The sequence below is a fragment of the Erinaceus europaeus genome, chromosome 21 (assembly GCF_950295315.1).
Source record: "Erinaceus europaeus chromosome 21, mEriEur2.1, whole genome shotgun sequence".
NCBI classification, from domain to species: Eukaryota; Metazoa; Chordata; class Mammalia; order Eulipotyphla; family Erinaceidae; genus Erinaceus; species Erinaceus europaeus.
In genome coordinates, this window is record NC_080182.1 from 12185251 (window position 1) to 12212253 (window position 27003).

The following is a 27003-nucleotide window of genomic DNA, read 5'->3' on the forward strand; positions in this document are numbered from 1 at the left end:
CCCTCACCCACTGGCCATCACCCATGATAAGTATTCTGGAACCCTCTCTGAAGCCGAGTCTGGAGAATTCTGCATCTCTGGCTGACGTCCCCTCACATCCCCTCCGCCTGGTGCCTTCAGAGACCCCTGAGCCTCTGCTCATGCAGAGGAGTGGTCAGAAAGAGCAAATGAACAGCTCTGGGAGACACATTCCCCCTTCCATGGTGGCCTCAGCTGGGGCTGGGGGGCCGTGGATATATGGGAGCAAACGACCACAGACTGACCACAGGCTGCAGAAGGCTCGAGGCAAAACAGACACACCTGACACCTGTTTGCTTCGCCCCCCACCCCCGGCCTGGGCTTGTGGAACAGTCCCTGTTGGTTTGGAGAATCCAGCACTGGCACTGCCAGTCACAAAACAGGGAGAGTTGGGGCAAGGGATGGCGGGTCACAAGGGTCCCTGTGTCAGAAAGGTTGAGCTCAGGAAGAAATTCAGGGTGAACCAGCGGGCTATCCCTAGCCTGCCCTGCTGGAGGGGGAGTGGGAGAGTGGGGCGGGAAGCTGAGCTGCTGCTTTGTAATTCCCAATAACTGTGGTTTGATTCTGCAGGTATGTATCAGAAAATATAAAACTAGGCAATTTGTCGGCTCTTCGAACTTTCAGAGTCCTGAGAGCTCTAAAAACTATTTCAGTTATCCCAGGTAAGATGCTCAGGTTTGCCTCTCAGATCTCAGCTACAAGTGATTCTCTCTCTGTCTCCCCCCTACCCGCCCCCTCCTCTGACCATGTGTCCCCTTACTGGCGTGTTGTCACTGTCTCGTGTGTGACTCTTCCCCCTGTTACAGATACACAACTGAATTTGTGGACCTGGGCAATGTCTCAGCTTTACGCACCTTCCGAGTCCTCCGGGCCCTGAAAACTATTTCAGTCATTTCAGGTGAAGATCAGGTTAAACGCCAAGGCTGGAGGGACATGCTCGGGCCTTTCCAGCCCCCTGGGAGCCAAGTGACCCTCGGGAAGGCCCCTTCGGATGTGCCTGTCACCAGAATACCTTTCCCAGAGCTCAGTGGTGGGGGCTGTCAGCAGTGGACACAGCTGTCCTCTCAAAGCCTCACCCGGGGATACCCAGAGCAACCTCCTGGGTCGACTCCAAATTCTGCTTGAGATAGCGATTGTTTGATTGCTTTCCTAAACTGAACTTAGGCTGTTTGAATACCTAAAAAAGCTTGCCTATGAACTAACTGCTTCACCCTTGAGTAGCCTCCTTGCAAGGAGGAAGCCAAAAAAAAAAAAAAAACAGCTCTGTTTGGGGGAACCCACAGTTGCATGCCCAATGAGAAAGGCACACCCCTCTGGTGACGCATGCGCTGTTGACCCCCAGCCCATTTTGTGAGGCAGAGCGTACTCTGTGGACAGGTGGCATCGGGCCTTGGCGTCTAACAGCCCTCGCTGCATGGTGCGGTAGAGGTCTAGCAAACTGTGCATGGTAGCCTCAGGAAGAAATTCTCCTCACAGATGTTGGCAACTGTACCAGACTGCCTCCCTAGAAAGCCAGTCTACCCCTTCCACCAGGGAAAGTTTTCCAAAGACAGGATGATCTCAGAACCACCAGGCCAGGGCCCCAAGATGCTTCCGGAGCTTTTACTGGCTGTAGCAATGCTAACACCTAGGGAAGCTGCTTCTTTTTAAAAGACAGCTGGGGGGCCCGTTGCCTGTCACTGATCTGGGGCAGTGTCAGAACTCAGGGAAGGGACTGGGTGGTGGCACAGCTGGTTGAGCTCACAGTGTACAAAGACCTGGGTTTGAGCCCCCAGTCCCTACCTGCAGGGGGAAAGCTTCACGAGTGGTAAAGCAGGGCTGCAGGTGTCTCTCTGTCTCTCTACCTCTCTACCTCCCCCTACCTCTCTACCTCCCCCTTCCTCTTGATTTCTGGCTGTTTCTATCTAATACGTAAATAAAGATAATTTTTTAAAAAAACTGAGGGAAGAATTAGGTAAACCAGACAGCTGTGTGTACTCCTGCCAGCCTGTGGGTCTCAGGCCCTTGGTTTGCATTTGCCCCCCCACACACACACACACAACATTAATCTTATAAGAGGAGCTCCCACTTATGCCTGTTCAAACTGAGCCTTAATATCCCCACATTATGGAACATGCACTGGCTCCACTGTCCCCACAGACAGATGCCATCAGTCCCAATAGGTAGCAAGTGGCTGCTCCCAGTCATTCCCAGAGAGACAGGTGGGACTGACCCTGGCCCACACAGAGGAGAAGCCTCAGGCTCTGCCTTCTGGGGCTCCAGGGACAAGCTCTTCCATCTCTCTCAGGAGAGCAGGGAAGACACTGGCCTTAGCAGTTAAGAGCAGCCACGGTCCAGTCTGCTGCACAAGACAGACCAAGGAAATTCCCCCTTCTGGGGGAAGAGGAGGTGGCTTGCCAGGCTTGATGTAGCCCTGGTGGATCTGTGTGCTGCAGCAACCCAGAGGGGCAGCAGAGAGCAGAGCCCTGAAAGTAGTCTTTAGAAAATCACCGTGGTCATGGCCAGCACAATAGCTCACGTGGATACTGTGCTACTTTGCCATGTGTGCAACTCAGGTTTGAATCCAGCCTTCACTGCACTGAAGGAAGTTGTGGTGCTGGAGTGCCTCTCTCCCCCCCCCCCCATTTTACCTTCTCTGTCTTTAAATTTAAAAAAAAAGGAAAGGATGGAGGGAGGGGAGAAGGGGAGAGGAGGGGAGGAAGGAAGGGAGGGAAGGAGGAAGGGGTGGGCACTGTGGTCAGCATTATAGAAGTCTCCCTGGAGATGTCCCCAGAGCTGAGTCTTAGATACTCTGGCATTCTGTGAATCTCAGTTTCTTTCCTCCTAAAGTGAGAATGAGATTCGGACACTTGGTTTCCAGGTTCTTTGCCCGATCACTTTAAACTTCAGTGGTAAGAGAATTCCAGTTGACCACCCCCACGCCTCCCCCACCCCACCCCTTTTTTCCCTTCCTGGGTGTTTCTAGGAAAGAAAAGAAGTCCCTTTAAACTTCCTTGAAATCATTCTTGTCAGAAGTGAACACTGCCATTAGCAGAGAGACAGGTGTGACAGAGTGAGTCTCTGCTCACTGACTGGCCCTCCCCATGAACATACCAGCTCCACAGACTAGGAGCTGCGTTGCTGTACCTTGCACTAGCTGCTTCCTGTCACAGATAGTGTTAATCGAATATCTGGGCAGAGTCCAGTCTGGGCACTGGAGCTTCCGCCCACCACCCTTCACTGTGTCCCCCAACCCCCCTCCCCACGTTACACAGGCTTGGCGAGCAGAATCTGAGTGTGTCCGCCAAGGGGCCCCAGAACCCACTGGAGCTGAGAGGTTCTAGGCAGGGCTGGTGTACCCCACCACCACTAGCACTCAAACACAGACCCCCGTGAGGTCCCCCATTGCCCAGGCAGCTGCCAACATCTGCCAGGATGATTTCCACTGAAAACGCTGAGTGCCCCTGAGTCCTGGGCAGGGGGCACCGCTGAGGACGCTGCGGGACATCCCCGAGTGTGGCCCAGGCCTGCCTCCCTGTCTCTGGGTCACGGGCCCAGCAGCCTTGGGCACAGTAGTCACGGGTGCTCCTAACACATTAACCGGCTGGACGATGATGGACGGAGCTTAATCTGAGATCTGGCCGCTTCAGTGTGGGGGTGGGGGTGGTTCCTGCTGTTGGCAGAGAAGCCCCCTTGCTCCCCGTGTTCTGCTCGAACTTTGTCCTAGGACAGTGGCTTGGTGTCAGACCGGACTCGTCTACACGTGCTCTTCTGTCCCTTTGCTGTGGTGCTGGCTTCTGCAGGGAGCGGGGGCCATGTGACTGTGGGGTCACAGCCTCTTGGCTTGTGGGGAATGGGGTGGACGGGACAGAGTGGGGTCCCAGAGGGACAGGGCCAAGGAGCCTGGTGCTGCTGAGGGTACCACCTCCTCCTGCCTCAAAACCTTTCCCAAGGAGGGTCCCTGAGCTAGAGCAAGGTTCCTTAGGACACCATGTGGCCTTGCCAGGCCTCCCCTGACCCCCAGCCCCTCAGTACATACACTGCATTGCCCTACCAGAGAGGCTAGGGCTGAGTTCCTCCATTGCCCTTGAAAATGGTCCAAGCCCCATTCTCCTCTCCATGGACAGCATCCCTGCAGCCAGCCAGCAGGGAGCAGGCTTGGAGAGTTTGCTTCCTCAGAAAGCAATGCTCCCCTCCTGCACCCCTCCCATGGGTTCAGCTAATGGGTCAGGAGACTAGAAGTCTCTGAAGATGAGTGGCCACCGGGGGCTGCCCCAGAGGCCATCGGGCAGGGCCACAGCCCTGGAGGGAACGGGAGACTTTGTTCTAGAAAGCCTCAGAAAGGGCTCTTTCACTCTGCCTGCACCTCAGGGCTGCCCACCTGGCCCAGTGCCCCCTCACCACCCCCACCATGGGGTGCTCCTGAGAAACCCCCTTGTTCCTCTCCCCCCACCCCAGGCCTGAAGACCATCGTGGGGGCCTTGATCCAGTCTGTGAAGAAGCTGGCCGACGTGATGGTCCTCACGGTCTTCTGCCTCAGCGTTTTCGCCCTCATCGGCCTGCAGCTCTTCATGGGCAACCTCCGCCACAAGTGTGTGCGCAACTTCACGGTGCTCAACGACACCAACGGCTCCGTGGAGGCCGACGGCCGGGTCTGGAACTCGCTGGAGCTCTACCTCAACAGTTCAGGTGCTCACCCGCTCCAGGGCCACTCCCGTCCTGCCTCGCCCCCTCAGAGACCAGTTGTGTGCTTGGGCATCTCGGGCCCTGACCCAGGGTGTGTGTGTGGGGGTGGGGTCCCTGTGAGAGGGACCTGCAGGGGGACTGCCAGGGCCTGTGCTCAGGAATTCTCAATTACAAATGCTGGGCAGACAAGAAGCAGCAGCTTGTGACACTGGATGTGCGGCTGGTGGTAGAACATACAGAGGAGACAGAGGTGTGTTAGCTCGAGAAAGGTGGGCCACAGAGCTGAGGTGGTCGGTGAAGCTTCCGAGCAGAGACCCCACTTGCTGGGCATGGATTTTTCACTTGGTGTCAGTATTCTTTGTTGTGGGAGGGTTAGAACAAGCTTCATGAGTGTCCAAAATCCTGAGGTCTTCCCATACCACTGCCCCATGGTTCACACTTCCGTCTCCAGGCTGACAGTCAGCAACCATCTTGTTCTTAATTATTATTTTATTGGATAGAGAGAGAAAGAGAGAGAAACTGAGAGGGGAGGGGGAAGGGGAGGAGAGAGAAAGAGAGACATCTACAGACGTGCTTCACTGTTCGTAAGGCTCCCCCCCCCCTGCATGTGGGGGGGGCAGGGGCTTGAACCCCAGTCCTCGTGCCTAGCGTCAGCAGCCATCTTAACACGGCTATCACCTAGATCAGCCGTGGACACAGGTGTCAGGCCAGGGTCTGGGCCACATGGCTCCTGAGGCCCGATCTGAAATTTGGCATTTACTGGCAGATGGCCACAGAGAGGCCAGAAAGGATCCTGGGAGACAGCTGACGGCCTGCCCAGGGCTCCTGCATCTCCTCAGAGGGACAGGAGGGAGGCAGGAAACAACAAGTTGTCTCAGGTCTGGCCAGAGGAGGGACGGTCACCAGCGGTGTCCCTGCTTCCCTTATGTCATGGGTGCTTGATGGGAGCCCCGGGGATCTGAGCCACATGTACCACCCACTCACTGCTGGCTCTTCCTCTTTCCTTTCAGAAAATTACCTGCTCAAGAACGGCACCACGGATGTGTTACTGTGTGGGAATAGCTCTGATGCTGGGTACGTAGCACACACCCCCAGAGCCACCTCACCCCACCGGGGTGTCTCCTAGAGCTTTCTCTTCTCCCTGTGCTTCCACGGTCTGCCCTTGACCCCAGAGACAGTGGGGCCTCTTGTTTCCCTCCCCTGGCAGCTTCCTCACTCACTACAGAGGAGGCAGCTGCCCAGGGCACAGGGGAAGGCTGAGCCTTCAGGGAGGATAGCAGAGCCCTGGAGGTGGAGTGGGGCTGGGGACAGCCCATCAGGCCCTGCAGGCTGCCCCCATTGGTCCAGTCCAGGAGGCATTCCCTTCTGAAAGCCCCCGGCACTGCTCCTTCCCGCTCCAGTCTTCACGTTCTCCCAGCCGATCTGTCTGTGGAGTCAGGAGCGAGTATGACCTCCTCTGGCATGGACTCCAAAATAAGCCAGCCTGGCCCTGTGGTCCAGCACCAAGGGATGCCCAGTCACCGTGGGCAGGAAGCAGCTGGGGTGGGGTTTGTCATCAGAAGCCTTTTAGACCTGGCAGAAACCAGATGGAAGGAGAGAAAGGGAGCGTCCCAGGTGGAAGTCTTGGAGGCAGGAGCAGCAGCTTGGGGAGAGCTTGGTGAAGCTTGAGGGCATGCATGGAGCTTCCCAGGGAGATAAGGCCAGCCCAGAGGGCCCCTTGCAGTGTGTGACAGTCTGTGTGACCACAGGACATGTCCCGAGGGCTACCGGTGCCTGAAGGCCGGCCAGAACCCTGACCACGGCTACACCAGCTTTGACTCCTTCGCCTGGGCCTTCCTGGCGCTCTTCCGCCTGATGACACAGGACTGCTGGGAGCGCCTCTACCAGCAGGTGTGTGGGTGCGCAGACCTGCGAGGGGGCTCGGGGCCAGGCAATTCAGGGGGTGTCCCACCAGCTCATCACCAGCAAGAGCCCAAACAGGAAGCTTGCATCTAGCTGGGGGTGGGGGGGGGTAGCTCATCAAGTAAAGACACGTTCTTTGTGCCAGTGGCCTGGTACCCTGCCTTTGTGTTGAACACTCCGTGGCTGTGACCCTCCTTCCATTGACAAGGCCGTTCTGTTTCCCCGATGGTTGACGCCGCTGAGTATAAGCCATTTTTTTCTGCACTTTGGAATCTTTCATCTATTTTGGGACATGCCCCCTCCTCAGATTATGGCCATTTGAATCCCTGATGCAGCCAGACAGGGCAACTTGGTGATGTCATGAGCATGACCCAGCAAGGGACCCGGTGACAAAGAGCTCTGCCCCCTTGATCTTTCCCCTCTCCCCCCACCCCACCCCAGACCCTGAGGTCTGCTGGGAAGATCTACATGATTTTCTTCATGCTCGTCATCTTCTTGGGCTCCTTCTACCTGGTCAATCTCATCCTGGCCGTGGTCGCCATGGCCTACGAGGAGCAAAACCAAGCCACCATTGCAGAGACTGAGGAGAAGGAGAAGCGCTTCCAGGAAGCCATGGAGATGCTCAAGAAGGAGCACGAGGTGGGTGGATGCAGCTAAGTGCATCCAGGCCAAGCCCCTGCCTGACTGTGGGTGCCTGTGAGCGTGATGCATGCTGGGAAAGGCTGGTGTCTGCAGACAAGGTGCATGCTGGGGGAAGATGGTAACTGAGGGCAGGATGCATGCTATGTAAAACTGGCGCCTATAGATAAAGTGTATGCTGGGTAAAACTGGCACCTGTAGATAAGGTGCATGCTGGGAAAGCTACTTCCTGCCAGTGTGGTACCTCCTGGAAAAAGCTCTTCCCTGAGTCATAGTACCTTCCAGGTGAACGTGGCACCTGCTGGGTAAGGGCAGACCCTGTGAGCATGGGAGAAGAGATCCAGGTGTCCCTGGATATAGTTTTTCACAGTCAAGGGAGGCATCCACTGGCCTAGTGAGGAAGGTCTGCAGTCCGAGGGCTGAGTCAGCTCAGAAAGTTAGCACTGGAGATGCTGGCAGTGTGTGCTAACTACAGACAAGCCTGCTGGCTGTCAGCCAGGCTGTGAACGTCCACCGTCTCCTCACTGGCCCATGCAACTTCCCCAGCACTCATTTTGGACAGTAGAAGCTTTGAGAAGATCCCCTGCCCTCTAGTTCTGTCACATCCTCTGCTCACCAGTGGGATATCCCCTTCCACCTGTGCCCTCGCCCCTGCCTTTGATCCTCTCTGCACCTTGCTCTTTCTCAGAATGTCCTGGGTCTGTCTGAATTCCTTATTTAGGGTGCTTTGTTGCTTGTCTGTTTGTTTTAAGATCTGTTAACACTGTAGAGAGAGAGAATCACTCTGGCTTATGTGATGCTAGGGATCAAAGGCAGGACCTCGTGCTTGACAGGCCAGCAATCTAGCCACTGCACCACTTCCTGGGCTACCGAAGTCATGTTTTTGTGGTGTCCTTATTCACAAGCTCTGAGAGTCTCCAGGCCTGCTGTGGCCTGTGGCTACACAGACCCTCCGTGACCAAGGCATGCCTTCTCCCACTCTTGTCCAGGCCCTCACCATCAGGGGTGTGGACACTGTGTCACGCAGCTCCTTGGAGATGTCCCCTTTGGCTCCAGTAAACACCCATGAGAGAAGGAGCAGGAGGAAGAAGCGATTGTCTTCAGGAACAGACGAGTGTGGGGATGAGAGGTTCCCCAAGTCAGACTCGGAGGATGGCCTGAGAGCAATGGTAATCCGCAGCGTGGCTCTGGCCCTCTCAGCATGGACCTGATGCCACCGTTCAGGGGTGCAGGCACAGCCCCACAGCTGTCACCCCAGGAGAACATCCTTGAGCCCCCTCCCCACCCTTCCTGTTTCCCAGGAGACCAAGCAAAAGGCTGGGGTAGGTTGAGTGGTGGAATTCCCTCAATGTCAACTAAGTTCCCAGCACTGGGGCATACTAAAGTGGACAGGAGGCAGGGACACATCCAGGTGAGTAAGAGGTATATGGCTGAGTGCCCCAACGGGCTGCCCCACAGCCTTCCTGCCTCCTCCTCCTCCTCCTCCTCCTCCTCCTCCTCCTCCTCCACTGCCCAGCCTCAGCACAGGCTCTGGGGAGCCCAGACCACAGAAGAGGCAGGCTTGCCTCCAGCCCTGCACTGTCCCCTGTCCTGAGGAGCTGAACTGGGGCCACTGGGCAGGTGCAGAGCTGCCTGCGGGCTCACCTGCCCTCTCCGCCTGCCCTCAGAACCGCCTCAGCCTCACCCACGGCCTCAGCCGGACGTCCATAAAGCCACGCTCCAGCCGTGGGAGCATTTTCACCTTCCGCCGCCGAGATCTGGGCTCCGAGACGGATTTTGCAGATGACGAGAACAGCACAGCAGGGGACAGCGAGAGCCACCGCACCTCACTGCTGGTGCCCTGGCCCCTGCGCCGGCCTAGCACCCAGGGGCAGCCCAGTCCCGGGAATGCAGCCCCCAGCCACATCCTCAATGGCAAAAAGAACAGCACAGTGGACTGCAATGGGGTGGTGTCCTTGCTGGGGGCAGGCGAGCCCGAGTCTGCCTCCCCAGGCAGCCGCCTCCTCCGCCCCGTGATGCCCGAGCGGCCCCCAGACACGGTAAGCCAGCCCAGGCAGATCTGGTCTCGGCTGCACACCTGACCCTTGGCCAAAATCACTCAGCAGGTACTAACTGAGCACCTACTATGTGCTGGGCTCTGGGGATGAATGAACCTGCCCCCAAACTCCTTTCAGAGAGTTGCCAGGCAAGGGTGGCAGACAATCAGAAAGCAAAGAAAGAAGCAGCACACACATGCACATAGCATATCAGTTGATAACAGCTAAATATTTAGCAACTGGAAACGTGCGGTATAGGGAAGCCACGTGACAAAGGACCAGGGCCCCTGTGTGGACTCACTACTATTGCACCACCAGCACTCCCCCCCACACACACACACACACACTGGATTCACTTTCTAATTGGGGAACTCAAGGTAAAGAGCCCAGGCAGCACTTAACAGGGTTCTGGGCAGCAATAATTCACTAGATCTAAAATGTATCAGTATAAGATGGTTGAGACAACACACACCTTATCACGTTCAAGGGCCTGGGCTCCAGACATTGGCCACATGTGGGAACATCTGCACAGGGGTGGGCGACCTTCACAAGTGGTGGAGCAAAGCTTTGGTGTCTCTCCTTCTCACTGCTTGTCTCTCTGTCTCTCCCCCTCTACCTGAGAGAGACAGAAAGAGGGGGGCCAGGTGGTGGCGCACCTGGTTGAACACACACATTACAATGCATGGGAACCCAGGTTCGAGCCCCTGGTCCCCACCTATAGGGGGGAAGCTTTGTGAGTGGTGAAGCAGGGCTGCAGATGTCTCTCTGTCTCTCTCCCTGTCTATCTCTCACCCTCTGAATTTCTCTCTGTCTCTATCCAAAAAGTAAATATACAAATTATTTTTAAGTAATAAACTTGAGAGAGGCCTCTGACGTGGAGCCCTATTGACAATTCTGATGGCAAGTGAAGTAAAAGAAAAAATAATTTGGTGCTTTATTAACTGGTGACTCAGTTTTAAGACAAAAGCTGGGGGGGGGGGACAAAGGAACCCCTCCTCCCACCTCATTAGGATACATTTGGAAGAGAAAGTAAAAGGCTGGGACGCGAGGCTCCTTTCTAAAATTGAGGGGTGCTATAACAGGGGGGAAGCTCCAGATTCTCAGCAGAAACTGGGTTTGGGTCCCAGCTCTGTCACTTACCAGATGGGTGGCCGTGGGCGATTACTGGATTCCTCTGTGCCTTGGGGCTGTCATCTGCACTGTGGATTAAAATACCCATGTGAGGACTGTAGCACGTATGGAAACGCTGCCGTCGTGATGCTGTACTGCCGCTACGTCCTTTGGGGCGGGCACATTCCAGGCCTAGAGCTGGGCATGTGCAAAGGGCCTGAGGCAGACGTGGCCTCACCTACTGATACCACGAGCCAGTGTGCGACCAAGGAAAAGAGGAGAGAGGCTGGTGCTGCCTTCAGACAGGCCAGTCACCCAGCCCCGTGATGAGCTGGTGAGCGCCCAGACAGTCACGGTGTGTCCTTGCCGACCCCTGCCTTCTGGCACAGTGCCCAGGACAGCTCAGGGAAAGGGTGGACATGGGGCTCAGAACCCCAGGCCTGTGGGGAGGTGGTGTGGGAGGGGCACAGGGGGAGATTTTTTTGAGGCAGCTGGAACTAGACAGGGAAACTGAAAAAGGAGAGCTCACAGCCATAGGGCGTGCTTGCTCTAACTCAGTCCTTACTCCAGCTGTGAGGCGTTAAAAAGCAGGGTAGTTAACCTCACTGTATCCCAATTTCCTCGCTTATACAGTAGAAATAAAATCAACATCCACCTCAGCAGGAGTCTCAGTTTGGCAGCTGCCTTGTTGGGAAGCTATCACTGTCATCTCTAACAGGGTGTGTTGGGCACGGCCTAGTGTCTGCAGCCCTCATGTCCCTCCACAGCAGCGACTGCAGGGTCCCAGACATGCTCTGAGAATAGGCCGCAGCCCCCGGGCGTCTTTGAGGAGGCCCCTGGCCAGACCCTGAGCATGGGGTGTCTGACTTCCCAGGAACATGGGATCCCAGTGACTGCAGGCCCAGCCCCAGAGCCCAGGGCCACATGGAACCAGGTCAGCAGCCCAGAGCACTAATCGAATTTCCTAATCTCATTAGGGAGCCAGTCATCTCATTGTGCTGCACATGTCGGGAGGAATCCAAGTTCAAACACCTCATTACCGGGAACTCTGACTTCACCCATTCTCACTGTTGTGGGGGCCCATTTGTAACCTTAAGGGGATTAACAGGCCAAGGGGGGATCATTTTTGCAAAGTTAAAGGAATTAGCAGGCCAAGATGGAGACATCTGAAAAATTAAAGAGATTAGTGGCCTGCGGGCCCCTGGGAATGCCTTCTCTGCTCTGCTTTTCACTGGTCCCCGGAGATAGTTCTGCCCAGTTCTTCTCTGAAACAAAATGCAGTGCCGGCACATAGTAGGTGCTCGGTTAACATGGAACAAGGAGACCAGCCCAACAGATGGGTCACATCTCTTTGACCAGAGTGGAGGGTAAATAGGGAAGATTTACTTTGTCTACTGTCAATCTATAATACAGAGTTATTGGTAGTGTTGCTGTTGTTGTTAATCATCTTCATTTTGCTACCAGGCTTGTGGCTGGGGCTCCATGCCTGTGCAGCTCCACCACTCCTGGGCACCATCTTTTTTCCTTTCTCTTTGTGATAGAGGATTAAAGACAGAGAAAGGAAGAGAGAAGGACAGGCACTTTCAGCAATGCTCCACAGCTCGTGAACCCCCCCCCCCCCGCGCCCCTAATGTGGGGATCTGAGGCTTGAACCCACGTCCTCACACATGATGATGTGGATCTGTCCTCTTCTCTCTAGTGTTCATGTCAGAGTCTAGAACCAGACTGTTTCTGTAACTGGTGTAATCATTCTTACCGTGTCATGATTGTTGATTTGATAGCATTAGGGGTGTTAGTTGAAGTGGATATCATCACATGTATTTTTGGTTCATGTGTATGGTTTTTTTTTAAAGTTTAAAAAAAAAAGTTTTATTTTAAGATAGAGACAGAGCGAGAGAGAGAGAGAGAGAGAGAGAGATACCTCAGCCCCAAAGCTTCCTTTAGTGAGGCACAGGCCAGAATCAAACTTGGGTCATGCACATTGCGCCTTCCAAGTGAACTATTTTTCCCACTCGTGTATGATTATTGATGAAGTCAGATTATCAAAAGGGTTTGCAGAACCAATCACGCTGACTGTAGACAGAACCAAACTGCCTCCAGGAAAGCCCTGCCTGCCCCGTCTACACGTCGTGCTCTGTGCTGCTGTTAATGCCGTTCTAGTAATGTGGCTGTTTCCACTCGGTTTCTTAATGCTCTGGACTCCAGGGAGCTCGTGCTCAGTAATAACTTCCAGGTCATCTGTGCGTGTACTGTGTAGATGACAGCATCTGGGCGCTGGAGCACTAATGAGTGATGGTGAAGAAGAGAAGAAAGTGAAGGAAATGGCTGATGGGAGGAGTGGGCAGTGCTTATCTGGAAGGCAACCAGGAACACAGCAGCATGGCAACCCGTGATGCCTCAAGACTACCACTGTGTCCCCTCCCCGACCAGAGGCAGGGCCAGCTCTCCCAGGCTCGGAAGAACCCTGTCCCCAAGCTGACCCATGTCTGTTTGCACCCAGACCACACCATCCGAGGAGCCAGGAAGGCCTCAGATGCTCACCCCGCAGGCGCCATGCATGGACGGTTCTGAGGAACCGGGAGAGCGACAGCGGGCCCTCAGTGCAGTCAGTGTCCTCACCAGTGCCCTGGAAGGTCAGTACCCACGGAGTCCTACAGACACTCCCCGCTTCTGACTGGGAACCCTAGTCCTTTCCTTTTTTCCTGCTTGGTCCTTCCCTGGCTGGGACAGAATTCCCGGCATGCATCACCCATCTTGGGTATCTTCCTTGTCTGGTATTCGCAGGTCATAATTCCTCTTAGCATCCTCAGCTGTGTCCTGGGCTGCCACCACACTGCTCCACCAGCTTCTGCCCTCCACAGGCATCACCCTGTCTGCCTGGGGCCATCCTGCTTTGAGCTTGCCTCTTCGAGCCTGTTCCCAGACGTCCCTGTGTCTCCCACTCACGATCCCCACACCTGTCTCAGTTCTGCCCAGGGCAAGCCCACACCCACCCCCATCTTGCTGACCTTTGCAAACGCCCTTTTTGCTCCCCTATTTCATGCTGTTCTTTCCTGTCCAGCTCATTCCAGGCACCCACAGGGACCCCCTGACCTGTCCTAACCCAGTTCAGATGTCCACATCGGGTCCCACCTCTTCCGTCCTAGGTGTCCATCTAAGCTGTCATCTCACCTGTTTCAGCCCCATGTTAGTCCCCATGTCAGTGTGCCACTGTCATCTCACGAGAGCTCACCTCTGTCCTGTCCCAGCTTCCCAGCCTCTAGCCTGGCCTCATTTTCCCATGGTCCTTTTCTCTCACATTTCCACAGTAAAGAGACGTGACACGGGCCACCCCAGCCTCGTGTAATAGCCCCGACCTCCCCCTGGCTGAGTCAGTCACACTAGCTCTCCGGCTGTCCCCCTCAGAGCTGGAGGAGTCTCACCGCAAGTGTCCGCCATGTTGGAACCACTTTGCCCAGCGCTACCTGATCTGGGATTGCTGCCCCCTATGGATATCCATCAAGCAGAGAGTGAAGTTCATGGTCATGGACCCATTTGCCGACCTCACCATCACCATGTGCATCGTGCTCAACACGCTCTTCATGGCGCTAGAGCACTACAACATGACCACGGAGTTTGAGGAGATGCTACAAGTTGGAAACCTGGTAAGGGACCACCGGGTAGCGGACTCTTACATGGTGGGCTGGCATGGCGCTCACAGGTAAGAGAGGAGGGATCCAGAACCCAGGAGGATCTTCTTAAAGTGGGAGTCATCATGGGAGACATTCCCAGAACCTGCTTCTAAGGCTGAGAAATGGCGTTATGAGTGAGAGATTGGGGGCAAAGGTTCATGAAGAAGCTGGGTGAGTTGGCCGCACGTGAGTCACATAGGGGTGTGAGATTTAGCCTTTAGTGGATGGAGAAAGGGCATATGCGCAGAAAGAGGAGTTTTTTTTTAAAAATTTATTCCCTTCTGTTGCCCTTGTTGTTTTATTGTTGTTGTAGTTACTGTTGTTGTTACTGATGTTGTCGTTGTTGGATAAGACAGATAAAAATGGAGAGAGGAGGGGAAGACAGAGAGAGAGAGAGAGAGAGAGAGAGAGAGAGAAAGATAGACACCTGCAGACCTGCTTCATCATTTGTGAAGCGACTCCCCTGCAGGTGGGGAACCAGGGGGCTCAAACCGGGATCCTTATGCTAGTTCTTGCACTTTGTGCCACGTGTTCTTAACCCGACTCCCCCAGGAAGAGGAGTGTTTATACAGACAGAGCTTGCATGGGGAAAAGGGTGGATGGATACATTGGATGGAGGAGATGTGGGAGGGAGGGATGGGAGGATGGATGGATGGATGGATGGATGGAGAGATGATAGTTTGGTGGAGTGAGTTAATCAGGCAGACCCAGATTTGAATTCTGACTCAGAGCTCACTAGCTGTGTGACCTCCAACAGATTACTCTGTCTCCGTAATTGGCAAAAATAGGTATTTGTTGAATTTAATAAATGTGAAATTAGCATGACAATATCAGCCCCGTGGGGAGCTAATGAGGACTGAATAAGATAATGTGTGTAGTGTGCGTGGCTCAGAGTCTGATAAAGAGTGAGCACTCACAATGTATGGTAGCTGTAGTTACTGCTGTTACTAGTGAGACGAGACGAGCCCTGCAAGTCAGAATGTCTAGATTCTCAGTGGTTTTTGTGAGTTCAAGTCAACTGCTGCCTTATTACTATTATTATTATTATTATTATTATTATTATTATTATTATTAGCTAGAGGCCAAGAGAATTTGAGAGGGAAGTGGAAGATAAGAAAGTCACCTGCAGCTCTGCTTCCCCACTCATGAAGCTTTCCTCCTGCAGGTGGGGACCAGGGGCTTGAACCTGGGTCCTTGGGCACTGTGACGTGTGCGCTCAACCAGGTGTGCCACTGCCTGGCCCGCAAGTGCTGCCTTTTCACTGTAATGATGGGAAAATCAGGTCTGGGTGGGGGTGAAGGAGCAGCAGTAGAGCAGGGCACTGCACCACTGGATAAGGTGTTGCATGCAGTACCTCACATGCAGGAGGCCTCAGGTTCAGTCCCCAGCGTTGCATTTAAAAAAGGAAAGAAAGAAAAGACCTTGTCTAGAATCCTGGAGACAGGAAGTAAGGTGGGAAGGAAGCCTTCACACGCCGCCATGGAGGAAGCATGTCAGTGTCAGGCAGTGCTGGAGAAGGGGCTGCTGTCCTGGAAGATTGTGGCCACAAACCTGTCCTGATACAGATTTGAAGCTCAAGTTTATACCTGAGTGTTCCTGAGACCTGTGCCTAAGGATATAGTACATGAACATGAGGCTGGGGTGGGGTAGATGGCATAATGGTCATGCAAAGAGACTCTCATGCCTGAGAATCCAAAGTCCCAGATTCAATCCCCCACACCACCATAAACCAGAGCTGAGCAGTATTCTGGTAAAAATAAATAAATAAATAAATAAATAAATAAATAAATAAATAAATAAATAAATAAATGTTTTAAAAAAACAACATGCTGGAATAAAACAGGCACAAAAATTCCCTGGAAGTTTTTAACCCAGGCCAACTGGGACTCTGCAAATTACAAAAACATAGGCGGACATATCTGCCATGAGCAAAAGTGGAGGGGAGGATAGAGAGAGAGAGAGAGACTCATCCTCTTAAGAATGCTACACTATGGGAGTCGGGCGGTGGCGCAGCGGATTAAGCACAGGTGGCACAAAGCGCAAGGACCAGCATAAGGATCCCGGTTCGAGCCCCGGCTCCCCACCTGCAGGAAGTTGCTTCACAGGCGGTGAAGCAGGTCTGCAGGTGTCTATCTTTCTCTCTCCCTCTCTGTCTTCCCCTCCTCTCTCCATTTCTTTCTGTCCTATCCAACAACAACATCAATAACCACAACAATGTTAAACAATAAGGGCAACAAAAAAAAAGAAAAATAAATAAATAAATAAAAATTTTAAAAAAGCATGCTACACTATGAAACTGTTGGATCAAGCTGATAAAATAAGAATTTAATGACTAACAACATAATGAATTTAAAACTTAAGAAAAGAATAAGACAGCTTTGGAGAGAAAGCAGATAAACTCTCTAGAAAGGAATAGTCATATCGAGATTAAGTGATTAAATCTCAATGTACAAATCAGTTAGCATATTCATATATCAGGGGAAATAATTAGTATAACAACTTAGATCTAAGGAAGTTGCCCAGTAAATAATACAGAAAATATGAAATCAGAGTTAAGAGACAAGTGGCCCAGGGAGATGCACAGCAGGTAGAGGGTCTAACTTCCAAGCATGAGGTCCTGAATCCAGTCCCTGGCACTACATATGCCAAGTAATGCTCTCGCACTGCCCCTACCTCTCTCTCTCTCATTTAAGTCTTTTTAAAGGTCCAGGAGACAGCACAGAGGTAGCATACCAGAAGTTCATGCCTGAAGTCCCAAAGGGCCCAGGTTCAATCACCAGCACAGACATATGCCAGAACTGAGCAGGACTCTTGATACCTCTCTTTCTGTCTCTCTCTCTCACTCTCTCTCTCTTTCTCTTCCTCTCTCTCTCTATCAAGTAAATAAATGAATTTGTTCTTTAGAAAGGTAAAGAAACATGGAGTCAGAATCAGCATTTCTGAAAAGAGATCCAGAAAAAAGGAAATAAAGAGAAGAATGAGGGCAAAGGGACATTTAAAAAAAAGGAATGGAGTAGGGAGTCGGGTGGTGGCGCAGTGGGTTAAGCGCACATGGAATAAAGCGCAAGGACCAGTGTAAGGATCCCTGTTCCAGCCCCCAGCTCCCCACCTGCAGGGAGTCACTTCACAGGTGGTGAAGCAAGTCTGTAGGTGTCTGTCTTTCTCTCCCCCTCTGTCTTCCCCTCCTCTCTCCATTTCTCTCTGTCCTATCCAACAACAACAACATCAATAACCACAACAGTGTTAAACAACAAAGGCAACAAAAGGGAAAATAAGTAAATATTTTTAAAAATTTATAAAAAAAATGAATGGAGTAAATGAACATAAAGATGTTCAGGAATTACAGTATAGGGGGGCTGGGCAGCTGCGCAGCGGGTTAAGCGCACATAGCACAAGGACCTACACAAGGATCCCAGTTTGAGCCCCTGGCTCCCCAACTGCAAGGGGGTTGCTTCACAAGAGGTGAATCAGGTCTGTAGGTGTCTTTCTTTCCCCACCTGTCTTCCCCTCCTCTCTCAATTTCTCTCTGTCCTATCCAATTAAAAAAAAAAAAATTTAAGGGAAAATGGCCTCTAAGAGCAGTGGATTCATAGTGCCTGCATCAAGCTCCAGCAATAGCCCCGGAGGCAAAAAAAAAAAAAAAAAAAAAGTGAGTAATATATCCTGCACAGGATAAACAAAACTAAGTATTTCTAGACATGTCATGATAAAATTGCTGATCCTAAAAAAGCAGAGGCATCATCAGGCAACCTAAACGTAAATATATAAAGAAGATTCCTGACTTAGAAAAAATTAATTAGATGGGCTAGCAAGCTTCACAGCCACTTCAATAGAATCCATAAAACAACAGAATAGAAACTTCACAGTACTAGTAGAAACAACTGCAACACCAAGCTGACATAGCCCATAATCCTACCCATTAAGAAGGATACTAAACCAAACTAAGGTGTTCACATCTAGATTGCCCCATAAACAACAATAAATTAAATACTTCCTAAAGACTAAGGTGAAATAGTGGATGGTAAAAATGGATGAAGTTAAACAAACATCAACTGTACACAGCAATGTTCAAGATGACTGATTTGATGGTAGAAAAGAAAGGAATTTTTAAAAAATGACAGGAATTAAGCTATTGGACATCAATAGCAAGTAAAGTAGGTATGGAACAGGTATTGAAAGTAAGGAAGTTTATACCTGGCAGGGAGATGCCATGATCATGAAAGTAAGAAAGTTTAAAGCTTATTCAAAACTTTGACACTATGAAACATTAAGTTTGACTGATCATGAAAGTAAGAAAGTTTAAAGTTTATTCAAAACTTTGACACTATGAAACATTAGGTTGACTGATCATGGAAGTAAAAAAGTTCAAAGTTTACTCAAAACTTTGACACTATGAAACATTAAGTTTGACTGATCATGAAAGTAAGAAAGTTTAAAGTTTACTCAAAACTTTGACACTATGAAACATTAAGTTTGACTGATCATGAAAGTAAGAAAGTTTAAAGTTTACTCAAAACTTTGACACTATGAAACATTAAGTTCCACTCTCTTAACAAGTCTAGTGTTAGCACTTTTAGAGTAACCACTAAGAGACTAGACATAGAATGTCATAATTGACAAGCCGGTGGGACAACAAAATGGAGAATTTTTAAAATCCAATGCAAAATAAAGAGGGAAGCAAGAAAATGAAAGAATCAAAAAAAAAAAAAGATACAGTATAAAGATGCATCTACATATGTCCAAATAATAATCAGGTAGCACCATGGATAAAGAGCTGAACTCCCAAACATGAGGTTCCAAGTTCAGGCCTCAGTCTTGCATGTGCCGGAAATCATAACCCACTAAGATGAAGGCAAGTCACTAGTTAATAGGCATTGTCAGTCTAGAAAAGAGAGAAAAGTCAACTATATGATTTTTGCAAAAGGTAACATATATATATATATATATATATATAGACACTGGTCTCCAAAAGAGATTGAGACAAGAAAAGAGAATAAAAATCTACCAAGTGGTTACTATAAAGAAAATTGATGGAGTTGCATTAATATCAAGTAAAATAAATGTTAAAAGAAGAGGCAAAAGCAAAGGTCTACAGTAAATACTTAATCGTGAGACTTGAGTAGCCCTGCTGTCAAAGTTAGGGAGAAACACACATGATGACAGTGATCTGAGCTTATACTTATTGAGAAACTAGTTGGGTTTTTTTTTCCCTTGTTGTTGTTGATTGGTTGGTTAGAGACAGAGAGAAATTGAGAGGGAAGATGGAGATAGAGAGACACCCATAGCACTGCTTCTCTGCTTCTGAAGTTTGCTCCTGGCTGTGGTGACCAGGGGGTTGAGACTGGGGGCTGGAACATGTGCTCTACCATGGGCACCACCATCTGGACCATGCCAACTCGTGCTTTGGTTTTTGTTTGTTTATTTGTTTTGTTTTGCTGCTACCAAGATGATCTCTGGGGCCCCTGCAGCACTGCTCCACCACTCTTGAAGCTTCCCCTCTTCAAGTGGGGATTAAGGACTTGAACCCATGTCCTCATGTGTGGCCACATGGAATAGCTAGGCTCTGATCAGCAGTAAAAGTGATGCTGACATTATTATCCCTATTTTACTGAGCAAAGAGCAGGAGCACAGAGTAGTCAGATAACTTAACCCAGGTGACACAGCAAGTCCCAAAGTCAGGGTTCAGACCTAGGCAGTTTGTGTCTTGGGATCCACGCTCTCCCCAGCTGCTCTGCTTGCCTTGCTGCACACTCCTGCTCGGTGCCCTCCTCCCTGCTTGCCATCCAGTTACCCAACAAGTCCTTGTCAGCCTAGTGAGAAAGGAGAAAGAAGAAAGATGGAAGGAAAGCAGATCTAACTTTTTTTTTTTCGAGTCGTGTTATAATCTGTATGAATAGTCCAAGAAAGACCACTAGGAATAATAAAAGCGTACACCCATGTTGGTGGGTCCAAGACCAGTGCACCAGAATTGTGTTCTTAGCCACCATCAACAATGACTGGAGAGTGCTTGGGTTTTCAGATTGGTTCTTACAAAAGCAATCAAAACTATGAGGATTCTAGGAATAAAGGTAACGGGAAATTTTACATTTTATATGGAAATATAACAGAGCTTTTGAACAAAAGACTTAAGTAGTGGAGAGGCATGCCATATTCATGGCTGAATACACTAAACTTTAGATATCAGTTGAGAGGGCCAGTGGCACACTTGTCTGAGTGCACATATTACAGTGAGCAAGGACCTGGGCTCAAGTTTCCGGTCCCCATCTGGGGAGGGAGCTCCCACAAGCAATGGAGCAGTGCTGTAGGTCTCTCCCTCTCTCTCTCTCTCTCTCCTTATCTCCCCTTTTCCCTCTAGATCCCTCTGTCTCTATCCAATAAAACATATTAAATAAAAAGCAAAACAAGCCCCCCAAAGTTCTTTAGATATCCATTCTTACAGAAGTTAACCAAAACTCAAAACACTTTTTTTTTTAATAATTTATTTCTTTATTGGGGAATTAATGTTTTACATTCAACAGTAAATACAATAGTTTGTACACGCATAACATTCCCCAGATTCCCATTTAACAATACAACCCCCGCTATGTCATTCATCATCTTTCATGGACCTGTATTCTCCCCACCCACCCACCCACCCCAGAATCTTTTACTTTGGTGTAATACTCCAATTCCATTTCAGGTTCGACTTGTGTTTTCTTTTCTAATCTTGTTTTTCAACTTCGGCCTGAGAGTGAGATCATCCCATATTCATTCTTCAGTTTCTGACTTATTTCACTCAACATGATTTTTTCAAGGTCCATCCAAGATCGGCTGAAAACGGTGAAGTCACCATTTTTTACAGCTGAGTAGTATTCCATTGTGTATATATACCACAACTTGCTCAGCCACTCATCTGTTGTTGGACACCTGGGTTGCTTCCAGGTTTTGGCTATTACAAATTGTGCTGCCAAGAACATATGTGTACACAGATCTTTTTGGATGGATGTGTTGGGTTCCTTAGGATATATCCCCAGGAGGGGAATTGCAGGGTCATAGGGTAGGTCCATTTCTAGCCTTCTGAGAGTTCTCCAGACTGTTCTCCACAGAGGTTGGACCAATTGACATTCCCACCAGCAGTGCAGGAGGGTTTCTTTGACCCCACACCCTTTCCAGCATTTGCCGCTGTTCCCTTTTCTGATGTATGACATTCTCACAGGAGTGAAGTGATATCTCATTGTTGTCTTGATTTGCATTTCTCTGACAATCAGAGACTTGGAGCATTTTTTCATGTGTTTCTCGGCCTTTTGGATCTCTTCTGTGGTGAATATTCTGTCCAAGTCCTCCCCCCATTTTTGGATGGGGTTATTTGTTGTCTTGTTGTTGAGTCTGGCAAGCTCTTTATATATGTTGGTTATTAAACTCTTATCTGATGTATGGCATGTAAAGATCTTCTCCCATTCTGTGAGGGGTCTCGTGGTTTGAGTAGTGGTTTCTTTTGCTGTGAAGAAGCTTTTTAATTTGATGTAGTCCCATAGGTTTATACTTGCCTTAGTCTTCCTTGTAATTGGATTCATTTCATTGAAAATGTCTTTAAAATTTATGCGGAAAAAAGTTCTGCCAATATTTTCCTCTAAGTATCTGATAGTTTCTGGTCTAACATCCAAGTCCTTGATCCACTTGGAATTTACTTTTGTATTTGGTGAAATACAGTGATTCAGTTTCATTCTTCTGCATGTTTCAACCCATTGTTTCCAACACCATTTGTTGAAGAGACTCTGCTTTCCCCATGTAATAGACTGGGCCCCTTTGTCAAAAATTAGATGTCCATAGGTGTGGGGCCTCATTTCTGGGCTCTCAATTCTATTCCACTGGTCAGTGTGTCTGTTCATGTTCCAGTACCAAGCAGTTTTGATGACAATGGCCCTATAATACAGTTTGAGATCTGGGAGTGTGATGCCTCCGGTTCTGTTCTTTTTTCTCAAGATTGTCAAACACTTTTTTAAATGTAACTTGGTGAGGCAATTCTAAAATTTTCATAGAGAAGTAAAGTCTCTCAAAATAAATTAAGGAGTAAGGTAGGAGACTTTCCCTACTGTGTACTTAGACATATTATATAAAGCCATGGTAATCAAAACATTATATAAGATAATACAGCAAACCAGAACTGTCGCATTGAGAACTCAGAAGTAGGAAATGGTTACTTTGAATCTTAATCCCAGAAATGTCAATTGTAAATAAGCAGGAAAGAGTTGATCTCTCCAGTAAATAAGACTGCAAAGACTCAGCTCTCGGGGCCAGGTGGTGGCACACCTGTTTGAACACATATATTACAATGCACAAGGACTCAGGTTCGAGCCCCCAGTTCCCACCTACAGGAGGAAAGCTTTGCGAGTGGTGAAGCAGGGCTGCCAATGACTCTCTGTCTCTCTCCCTCTCTATCACCCCCTTCCTCTTGATTTCTGGCTGGCTCTAGTCAATAAATTAAGACGAAAAAAAAGCCTGCATGGCAAGGAAAAATATATTTAAAAAGAATAAGGAGAAGGAGGAGGAAGGGGAGGAGGAAGAGGAAGAGGAGGAGGAGGAGGAGGAGGAGGAGGAGGAGGAGGAGGAGAAGAAGAAGAAGAAGAAGAAGAAGAAGAAGAAGGAGAAGAAGAAGAAGAAGAAGAAGAAGAAGAAGAAGAAGAAGAAGAAACAGCTCTCCAGAAGAAAATTAATTTAGATCTCTACCACACCTCATGATAACTAATTAGTCACTAAGAAATTGGATTTAAAACCTAAATGAGATAAAGCGAAAATGGAAATAAATAAAAAAGTGAGGAGAAGGGTGGGAGGTAGGTAGCATAATGGTTATGCAAAGAGACTCTCATGTCTGAGGCTCCAAAGTCCCAAGTTCAATCTACCTCACCACTGTAAGCCAGAGCTGAGCAGTGCTCTTGTAAAAAAAAAAAAAAAATGGGAAAAGTGCTTAGGATCATGGAGTTGGTAAGACATGCTCATGCTCAAACAGTGCAAGTTTATACCACAAAAGAAAAGGCTGCTAAATTTCCATATGTTAAATTGTATAATAGCTGCACAATACTTATTATAAAATACGATGTTATAAACAAAGTGAAGTCAGTCAGAAAAGATAGACATTGCTGTGATGAAATATTTAACTAGGAAAAGCATGGAAGCCCTGGATTGAACACTCATGTATCAGTAAAGGAGAGAGGGACAACTTAGTGGCAAAAAAGAAAAGTAAATCAATAAAACACAGCCAACCACAACAATGGATGGGGGAATACCAGATCAATTTTAGGAGAGGAAATTCACATGGCTATAAACAAATGGGGAAAAAAACACCCATAAGAATAATGCAAATGAAAAGCAACATTAAGTTACCATCTCTCATTCCTAAGTGAATAAGATAAACTACTGTGTGCTGGCAAGGGTATGAAATTGTGGTGACTCACTTCATAAGTCTAGATTTGGTGCAACCTTTCCCAGGAGCCATGATTGCTATCTACTAAATCACGGAGACAGGGGACATACTCTCACTGAGCAATCAGATAGACAGATGTGCAAGTATCCCTAAGGAAGACTCAGCGTGTCTGTTCAAGAAAGTGCTTTGCAGCAATGTCCATTCCAAGATTGGAATCAACATAAATAAAGGCCCATCCATCCATTAAAAAATAGATGTCAGTTACAATACATTCCTACAATGAAATACTATAAATGCTTAAGATGAATAGACACATCTGTAGCAATATGGTTAAACCTCCTGGGCATGGTGTGTGGCTAAAAGAAAGCTATTTATACAGTTACAAATGATGCCTAGGGAAGTAGCCGGGTACATCAGATCATAAAAGACTTGCATCCTGAGACCCCGAGTTCATTCCTTAGCACCACCAGGCAGGCAGCAGAGCACTTGTCTGTCTGTCTTTCACTCCTTCTCTGACTCAAAATTCCTTTCAAAAATGCAAAATACTACACTCTGTTATTATAGACATTAAAAACTGTCTGGAGGAATACACACAGTTCAGAGTAACAACAGCCTTGCAGAGGCCATAATGCTGCTTGCGGTGGCTTCAGTCTGACCCGTGATGACATACAGTTTTACAGCAAAAGCCAAGTCCTCTAGCTCTGTGATGGGCTGATTTGTCGTGTGAGCTCTGTGTTTCCCTGGACGTAAGCAGAGACAGCCATGCGTAACTCACAATGTGGTATGAGGATTAAATCATTCGACATTTGTATAGCATTAGTCCAGTGCTGGGCATACAGTCTATGCCACTGAAGTCATTTCTGTTATTTTAGAAGGACAAATAAAATGAGATTTGAAACAAATTGGGTCAAATGTTAATACCTGAGAAAGTTTGGTGACAGAAAGACATTACATGATTTTAAACCTTTCTGTGTGCTTGAAATATTTTACAGTTTGAAATAATAGACTGCCAATGATAAATGATAAGTTGGGGGAATTGTTGCACTGTCTCAGTAGACAGAGGACACCCTTGATATATAAATAAATATAAATAAATAACTCTGGAGGCCAAAAAAAACTACACTGTAAGAGAGAGCAAGCAAATGCTCCCATGTAGTGGCTGGCAGGGCTCAAACCCAGGTCCTCCATCCTGGTAAAGAGTGTGTTCTACTGGGTGAGCCAGCTCCCAGTCCCCCACAACAGTTTTTCTTGAAAGTGAGAGAGAGAGAGAGAGAGAGAGAGAGAGAGAGAGAGAGAGAGAGACAGAGAGAGATGAATGCTATAGATCATATTTAATCAACATAGAAAAATGCTCACAAGGGATTGACAGTGGTACAAGGATCCCAGTTTGAGCCCCCAGATTCCCACTTGCAAGGGGGTCGCTTCACAAACAGTAAAGCAGGTCTGCAGGTGTCTGTTTTTCTCTCCATCTCTCTATCTACCCTCCCCTCTCAATTTCTCTCTGTCCTATTGGGAAAAAAAAAAGGCTACCAGATGCAGTGGATTCATAGTGCTGGCACTGAGCTCCAGTGACTCGAGGCAAAAATAAAAAAAGGAAGGAAAAAGAAAAATGCTCACAGGTGATTGATGTTTCAAAAGCATCAATGCAGAGGGAGTTGGGCAGCGGGTTAAGTGCACGTGGTGCAAAGCGCAAGGACTGGCGAAAGGATCCCGGTTCGAGCCCCCGGCTCCCCACCTGCAGGGGAGTCGCTTCACAGGCAGTGAAGCAGGTCTACAGGTGTCTGTCTTTCTCTCCCCCTTCTGTCTTCCCCTCCTCTCTCCATTTCTCTCTGTCCTATCCAATAACAACAACATCAATAACAACAACAACTACAACAACAATGAAAAACAAGGGCAACAAAAGGGAAAATAAATTAAAAACAAAACTTTTTTAAAAAAAAAAGCATCAATTCATACAATCTGTTTCCACAAAAGACATTTGGCAAGGTTCCCCCAAGTCCCCTCACTTCCTGGGAAGGTACCATTGGCACTGATGGCTCAGTGGATAGCCTACAGATGGGCAGGGAAAATAGGTCCCCATGCTTTGGTAAAAGAAGCCCAGGAATTTGAGCTGAGGCTGCAAGATTTCAGGGGAGCCTCCCTGACCCCCAGACTCCAGCTGGTGCCCGTATGATTCTCCCAGTGATCCCTGCCCCCCACCCCCACCCCTTGGAGCAGAGAGGGAAAGCTGGTGGTAGGGCAGCCTGGAGATGCCTCTTCTCTGCTTTCAGCAAGGGTTCTCCTCAGGGTGGGCGCTCCGGGCAGGGTGGCGCACAACTGAACCCTAAAGGGGCCTCAGCCATTCCTGTCTTGAGTCCACCTGCCCCATAGCCACTGCAGGCCTAGTGGCGTCCCCATGGGTGGTGGCCTGGCTCTCTGACCTCTGACCTCACCTAGGGGAGACCTCAGTGCCTCCCCACTATGGTCAGGGCAACCCCCAGCTCCACATGAAGGACCCTGACTGCTCTCCAGTGGGGCCACCGCTTCCTGTCGGAACCAAGCTCCTGTGGCCAGTCATCTGGCTGGCCTGGGAGCAGATAGTCATGGTCACGGCTGCCTGGCCCACCGCACTAGGACTCTGCCAGCAAAGGCTGGGCAGCTCAGCACTTACGAGTCAGTGAGTCTTTTTTTTTTTTTTTTGCCTCCAGGTTTATTACTGGAGCTCGGTGCCTGCACTATGAATCCACCACTCCTGGAGGCCATTTTTCCCTTTTCTGTTGCCCTTGTTCACCTTGTTACTACTATTGTTATTGCTGTTGCTGTTGTTGGATAGGACAGAGAAATCAAGAAAGGAGGGGAAAACAGAGGGGGAGAGAAAAATAGACACCTACAGACCTGCTTCACCGTCTGTGAAGCGACTCCCCTGCAGGTGGGGAGCTGGGGGCTCGAACGGGGATCCTTACTCCAGTCCTTGCTCCATGCCATGTGCGCTCAGCCCGCTGTGTTCCCACCCGGCCCCCAGTTGCTTTAAATCTTAAAAGCTAGCATTGTATCTTACTGCTTCTCAAACTCATAGCCACATGCTACTTTTTAATTTTATTTATTTATTTTTTATTGCCACCAGAGTTACTGCTCTGGCTTGGTGCCAGCACAGCAAATCCACTGCCACTCCTGACAACCATTTTTTCCTTTTATGTTTTGTTTTGTTTATTTGCTAGGACAGAGAAATTGAGAGGGAGAGAGAGAAAGAGACCCAGTGAGACACCTGTAGTACTTGCTTCACCACTAGTGAAACTTACTCTGCAGGCAGGGGGCAGGGAGATCGAAGCCAGGTCCTTGCACATGGCAACATGTGAGTTTAACCAGGTGCACACCCCCGGTGCTAGACATCTAGTCTCTTGGTGTCTCGGTTTCCGTGCCTGTGAAATGAGGATGGTGAGACTTTCCTCATCAGGTTGCAGGGCAGATTCAGAGGGGCAGCATGTGCCAGGTGCTGGAGCTCAGCTCCAGAGCACAGGCAGGCCGTCGAGCTGGAGGCTGCTTTGAGAGGCCAGAGGGGAGCTTGGTCCACAGACAGGGAAAG

At 49.3% G+C, this 27003-nt stretch overlaps 1 protein-coding gene across 1 annotated transcript in view; it reads left to right on the forward strand.

Annotated features, from left to right (window-relative positions):
- The window catches only part of SCN5A (sodium voltage-gated channel alpha subunit 5), a 110544-nt gene that overhangs the window by 36166 nt on the left and 47375 nt on the right, over nucleotides 1-27003 (forward strand). Inside the window, exons 6-14 of the mRNA XM_060180411.1 lie at nucleotides 825-916; nucleotides 4456-4686; nucleotides 5694-5757; nucleotides 6432-6573; nucleotides 7027-7224; nucleotides 8214-8393; nucleotides 8892-9263; nucleotides 12871-13003; nucleotides 13776-14014. Coding sequence (XP_060036394.1) covers nucleotides 825-916; nucleotides 4456-4686; nucleotides 5694-5757; nucleotides 6432-6573; nucleotides 7027-7224; nucleotides 8214-8393; nucleotides 8892-9263; nucleotides 12871-13003; nucleotides 13776-14014 — 1651 coding nt within the window. The remainder of the gene's footprint in view (nucleotides 1-824; nucleotides 917-4455; nucleotides 4687-5693; nucleotides 5758-6431; nucleotides 6574-7026; nucleotides 7225-8213; nucleotides 8394-8891; nucleotides 9264-12870; nucleotides 13004-13775; nucleotides 14015-27003) is intronic.